We start from the raw sequence: 7,161 nt of genomic DNA on the forward strand, positions 1-7,161 counted from the left end.
ACATGTAAACCAATCTCATTTAAATACTAAATTAAATAAACATTTAAATATTACCATTTTTAACATTTCCTTTATTACATTACATTAATTAAGATATCTTAATAACTTCCATATTTAATAAAAAATAATGTAAATGACAATTCTATCATTAATGATTAAATTTAATTAAAAAAAAAGAATTTTCCTATTGGTCGAAATCGGTTTACATGGTTTCTAAGAATTAGGCGGTTTTCAACCGATCTCGCATCTCTCTCTCTCTCTCTCTATATATATATATATATTATAAAGACACGTGGCATTATTTGACTTTGGTTTGAAAAGACCTTTTTAACAGTGCTTCAAATGACTAAATTGCCCCCTAGTAAATGGATGTGGGTTAACAGAGTAAGTGGGAAAGACCATATCCTGATTCTCAACGAACCATGAAAACACTAAGCGTATATATTTTGAAAGACGGATCATATCTTGATTCTCAACAAACCACATGGACCACGGTGTAATTTGATCTCTAAGTACCAAAATATTATTTGTCCAACAATCTAAGTTATATATCAGTAGAACTTGGGTTTTTTGGAAACCAAAGATTAGCAAAATTAAGTTTTCAAGAAGTGTGTTAACGTAACGTAACATATAAATATAATCCAATAACAAAAATGACTTGAAATCTTTATTTGCTTGAACAAACATTTATATGCTCAAAAGAAGAAATAATTAAACCCTCCAAATGCAAAACTCAACATTTTGGAAGATCCTTTGGAGGTGGCAAGAGAGACTCATTTGGGCCTTTCCCATTCTCCACCAAAAATGCCATTTTTAGCCCCCAACTTGTATGGATTTCCAAATGGCAATGCATGAACCAAACACCTGCAAATTCCAGGCCATAATCAGAAAATAAATAATCAGAATTTAAGAATAAATTAAACAATTGTACCTGGATTATCCGCTCGGAAACGGATAGCCACCCATCCACCGGAAGGCACACCAATCGTATTCCTCTCAACCGGGTCAACCAGATTAAACTTATTCGGATCCACCTTCGGGTTATAATTACCCAAACCCTTACCCACCGCAAAGAAATTGAACCCGTGTAGGTGAATCGGGTGGTTTTCCGGCGAAATAAGGCTCGTGTCTTGTAACACCAATTGGACCGTTGAGTTGTATTTTAGCCTATAAAGCTTAGTCCCACTAKTAGTAGCCAAATTCTTGGGTGGAGCTCCGGTGTAATTGAAAGAATCGGGTGGATTCCTCGGAAAATCGGTGGTGAAAACCCCCTTCTGATTCAAGTAATGTGCTTGAAGAAGAGCAGTGGTGGGCATAACAAATGTGACATTATTAATACTCGCCACCACCCGACTACCGTTACCCGCTTTGCAGGTTGGGCATGGGTTGATACCAAGTCCGACTGTGAAAAATAAGGACTGATCGATTTTCATGGGGACGTTGGCCGGAAACTTTTTTGAGTTCAAGCTACGGAGGGAATCTATGAAGTTGTTGGCGGTGGCGGTGGAGTTTTGTGGAGGTGTCATGGTTAGGGTGGTGGGGGAGTTGCTGAGGGTACCGGTGTAATGGAGGGTGGCGATGGCGGTTTTGTTGTCGACGGCGATAGGTGAGTCCATGAATGGGGAGGCTGCCATCATGAACTTGCCGGAGTTTTTGTTGGCGGTGACAATGGCATTGGTGGTTTGGCCTGGGGCTATGACGATCGTGTCGGTTTTGAAGGGTTTTACGTAGGTGGCGTCAACTTCCACCACCGTCAGCTTGTGGCCGGCGATCTTGAAGAAGAGTTCTTCATTGAGTGCAGCGTTGACTATGCGTAGCATGTATGATTTTCCATTTTCTACACTCAATTGAAACCCTCCTGCATGCAGAAAGTTATAATTCAAAAATTACTAAAAAGGAGAAAAAAAGCTGTTTTTTAATTCCATATGTATATGTATATGTATATGTATATATGTATATGTATATGTATATGTTAATATGTATGTATACCTTGTGCTTTACAACCAGAGATTGGTCCTGGATGGCCATTTATGGTATGAGCATCTGACACATTTGGAGCCAAACCAGATTTTAGAGCTTGATTAATCACAGCTTCAGTGTCTGATTTCCACCATTCACCTGCAATAAACAACCATCGATACAACAAAAGGGGTTTTAACAACTTTTAAGTTTAAACACAAATTCTGTACATTTTACATAATGGCGTTTCAGGATTTTCGGGTGGATGATTCGACTCACCTAAGACGACAACTTGTTCAACATCTGGTTTCGGGAACGGATAAGGAACTCCACGTTTAGGCAAAATGACGATAGCGCCATGGACGGTTGCCCTAAGCCATAGAATATGAGCGTGCCAAAAAAGCGTTCCACGTTGCCCCGTGATTGTGAAGTTATAGACGTAGTTCTGTCCTGGCTGGATCGGGCATTGTGTTATATATGCTGGTCCATCGGCCCATCCCGTTCTCAGCTGCCGTATTCCATGCCTACGGTACACATACAAGTCCAGTTACGGAAAACAAAATAAATGACCGAAGAGATGGTAAAAATGTCAAAATCATAGGTACCAATGGATGGAGACGTTGTATTTGACATGGTTGACAACCCTTACGAGCACGGTGTCACCCTCTCTTGCATACAATGTTGGTCCTGGTGAGTGACCGTTAACCGTTACTATGGACTTTTCTGAGCACAACCGATTCGCTTTTTTCATCACCACCTGCATAATATATATAATCTTCCATTAGTTTTCTATCTTTGAAGTTATAAGGATCATGAGATGAAAAATAAGCATGTAATGAAGGTATGCTGACATTGAAGCTGTAGTGACGAACTCTGCCCTGGACCACCAGTGGGAAGAAGATGAAGCCGACCACCATTAAAGCTCGAATCCAAGCTTCCATTGATGAGATTGTTTGAATTGTGAATTGGATTCTTGAATGAATCAAACACAGATGATGTTCATATCTCTATGACTCGCCAACCCAAGCTTATATATACAAGTCATGATCATCCACCTTTGCTGCGATGTCGTTTTTGTTTGCTGGTTGGGTGTGTGTGTGTGTGAAGAACTTTTTTCTTTAATCAAAAGCAAAAAACATATGTTTTTTGAGTTCTGTTTCAACCATTTCCACCTAATGTTTGTTTAATGTCTTTGGTGACCAAGAATATGTTTTTTTGGATTGCATTAATTATTAAATATTTTAATTTCTATGTTTTTAAGTGATATCTGATTGGTTTGAGCTTGAGTTCCAAAGGTCAAAAGTGCCTAAAAGTTTCAGGTTCAAAACTTCAAATCCAACGAAGAATAAAAATCCTTTTGTGACGACGGAGGTTCAAATGCAGTGACTCCGGGCTACCCGCAAAACAAGTGATCGTTCTAAGATTAGTTGGCTCGCATAGCATGTTGGATATTCAAGCTAATAAAAAAAATTGTTATACATTTTTATTAACTTTATAATACATTTTATTAATTGTGTTTTTCGTATTTGTAGTTCTTTTCTATTTAAAGTATTGTTAAAAAAACATTGTTGATCAGAATACGAAAATGTTGAAATAATGTTTAAAAATATTAAATTTGAACATATACAAATATATATATACTAGAAAGGTACTCGCACAATGCAGCGAGATAAATCTTGATTTTAATATTTCATTTTATTCTTTATCTCAGTCGATGTTAAAATATGGTCTTAGGTGATTTTGAAAAAGTGATAATGTTTTTATTTTTGAACAAAATATAAATTCGAAGATATCATAAAAAATTGACAAAAATATATCGATATTAGTATCAAACTAACTATTTAAAATTCTTATTTTTTGTGTAACTTTTTAATTCAATATCTTTTATTATAATTTAATTTAGGTTCGAAGTAGTTTATATTTGGTTTAATAATATAATTTTTTTATAAATATAATAATTAATTATTTTGTTAGAACTCAATAATTATCCTAATTATATTTTAGATTTTTTATATTTTAAATGAGATGTTTATCCTCTATTGATTATGTTTATCCGCAGTTAGTTACACGAATTCAAACACGGAGCTTTAATAAGTTGTACTTATGCATAATTTACTAGTAATCCTGAATTTTAAGTAATATGCATCAATATACAGTATTTCATGCATAAAAAATGGTTTTTATGAGTTTTTGTCAAATGCTTTATAATATATATATATATATATATATATATATATATACTCACACACACACACAAACACAAGCGATACAACAAGAAGTTGCGAAAATGAAAGACGAACCAAACTCGTGTAACTAAAAACCAGTGAGATTTTTCGTTTTCACCTGCCAGGTTTTCAATTCCTAAGAGTTGATCACAAATTAAGGGGCGATTTACTAAACACTTACTTGGTAAGTGCTTAACGCATAAATTTCCTCATCGAATGAACATGAGAAGGGCTAAGAATCTTAACGGGTAAGAGCGATGAGAAAAATGGAGAGTCTTACCCGGTAAGTGAGGATGACGACTCTTACCCAGGTTAGCGCTTAGCCAATAAATTGTTGCATTCGATATGTTTTGATATACTAAAATCTTACGCATCAAAATAAATTATAACGTTGACTTCTATTGATAAACGCTTACCGGATAAGCATTTAAGTAAACGGCCCCTAAGGCTTTTCAATTTTTAGCCATATGGAGAACTTGTTCAGTTCCTCTTTTTGAGAAAATGAATTTCTTTCCTAAGATACATAGCGCGATCCATAAAATTGCGACTATAAGTAGCTTCTAACGCCAACCACACGTCAATTAGCAACATCTTGTTGAGACCATGAACTTCCGGCATTGATTTGTTGCGAAGGGATGACCAAAGAAGGATGGGAAGACGATACGTGGTCGGTGGTGTGCTTAGTAACAAACACTGGATTGGGTATTGCATACTGTATGATTAGTATAAATGAAACATATATACTGCTTTTTAAATGGTTTGTATCAGATGAATGAATACCGCAAACCAAAAGAAAATATATGAAATAAACGAAGTAAACTAATTGACAAAAACAAAAAGCTTTCAACATATATATCTCAAGGACAATCTCTGTAATTTACTTTAAAATAACTAGTGTTCAACAACGCACATTGTACGGTAATACAAATTTATGTAAAAATAAAGTGACATTTGATTTTAATGAATATTTTAAATAAAATATTATAATATATTTCATACATCTACAATTTTTCTTTTATATATAATGACCTTCAATCTATCATTTTTCCCATCAATATGAATAATGAAAACAACATCACAACTGAATATTTTTTATACTTAAATATCATAATACTACTTCATGTATTACATATATAGATATATATATTTACATATAAAGATCCCTCCAAAAAATAGATTATAAACTATAGTTTTCACTATTGATATTTGTCAATATTATGTCATTTTTGTATTTAATTAAATAATTTGTGTGCGTATATTTTATTTTTTTTGTAAAAGGAGGGTCAATCAAAAATTATATTCTAGTCAACTAATTTTTCAAAGAAATACACTCTTTTAATATACCATATATATTGTGGATTCAATCATCTTCTCATACTTGTAAGATAACAATAATCGTCTCACAATTCAAAAAAAAAACCTAAATCTCATAGTATCAATTTATATGTCGATTTAACAAAAAGAAATTGTAAAAGGAGGTTGGCAAAAGATAACCAAAATCATAACATACTTCAAGATTTTAAAATACTTAAATCTAATAAATATTTTTTATTTTGAATAGTTAACATTTTTTTTGCTAAAAGATGGTTGGCCAAAATGAGTCAACCCCATGAGCTGATGAGCTCGGAGGGTCGGCCAAAATGAGCTAACCACGTGAATTTAGAGGATCAGTCAAGAAGAGCCAACCTCATAAGTTTCCACAAAGATATCTCAACCTCCTTTCATATATCCACCATTGATTTTAAAACTTTCATATCTCTATCAATGTGGATATACAAAACTTAACCACAATTCAAGAAATGAAGAATACTCTCTTCTTAGATTGTTACCTCATTCATTGTAAGTTTTACTCTAAGATATATAAAGGTATAAAGATAAATATAAGAATTACTAATTAATTTTGCCATCTGGTTGACTTTGATTTCAACCATGGTTTTTCATTACTATAATTCTCATGTTTAGGGTTATTTAAATGTAAATTATATATTTTCATCGGTATTGTTTCTTGTAACGAAAAGAATTTCATACATTTTCTTATTTCTTTGATGCACAAATAATGTTTTGACATTAAAAAAATTTCAAAAATGGTTAGTTGCAAGCAAATGTGCAATATTAACTGTTATTATGAATATACCCAAAATTAGACTTTCCAATTTTGCATTTTACCTTATAATGCTTGTTTTACGACTTAATTATTAGCGAACTTTGTAAATAGATTGCACATAAAAATTACAATTAACATCACTAATCAAAATTTGAGAGTATTAAAATCTCATAAATCTTCATTATCTTTCGTTCTTCTTTTAGCATATCATTGATTGAATATTCCATTTTTTTTATTAATTTTTTTTAAGTTGCTAGAAAAAATGAGGTCGGGCAAAAAGGAACTTTGTAAATTGTCACAAACCCTTTTAATTTTGAAAGACATCACCTCCTCCCTTGATATACACACCATCTTATTTCAATGGATTATATTCTCATCAACATGGGACAACCGAGGCAACATCATAAAATTTTGTCTCACTTTTGGAAGATCAAAAAAAAAAGGTTGGCCAAAAAGAATCAGCACAATAAATTGTCACAAACCCTACCCTATTAGTTTTGAAAATGATTCCTTCTACTTTTCATATAAACATCATCTCATTTTGTTAATTTATATTTTCACTAATGTAGAACAACCAAGGTATCAGGTTCAAATCCAAGGAGGAATAAAAATCCACTTGTGGTCACGGAGGTTTAAATGTGCTGACTCCGAGCTATCTGCAAAGCAAGTAGTCGTCCAGAGATTAGTCGGTTCGCATAGCGGGTTGAATATCCAGGTTAATTATTTAAAAAAAAACACAACCAAGGTAACACCTCAAATTCTGATTGATATATATTGATTTCATTTATTATCTCCCCCTTTTATATACTCACAAACATTTGTAATAATAATAATAGTAATAACTTTTCTTTTGTAATTTTTTTTTTTTTTTTT

General features: G+C 33.0%; 1 protein-coding gene across 1 annotated transcript; it reads right to left on the reverse strand.

Annotated features, from left to right (window-relative positions):
* Positions 1-648: 648 nt before the first annotated feature.
* On the reverse strand, positions 649-2,900 carry LOC112518138 (laccase-4-like). Its single transcript, XM_025125719.1, has 6 exons — positions 2,811-2,900; positions 2,565-2,716; positions 2,239-2,483; positions 1,990-2,118; positions 932-1,858; positions 649-864 (listed from the first exon to the last, which is right to left on the reverse strand). The coding sequence occupies exons 1-6, from the start codon at positions 2,898-2,900 to the stop codon at positions 734-736; spliced, it is 1,674 nt and encodes a 557-aa protein (XP_024981487.1). The 3' UTR covers positions 649-733.
* Positions 2,901-7,161: the final 4,261 nt, after the last annotated feature.

The sequence above is a fragment of the Cynara cardunculus genome (genome assembly GCF_001531365.2).
Source record: "Cynara cardunculus var. scolymus isolate 2C chromosome LG 9, CcrdV1, whole genome shotgun sequence".
Classification (NCBI taxonomy): Eukaryota; Viridiplantae; Streptophyta; class Magnoliopsida; order Asterales; family Asteraceae; genus Cynara; species Cynara cardunculus.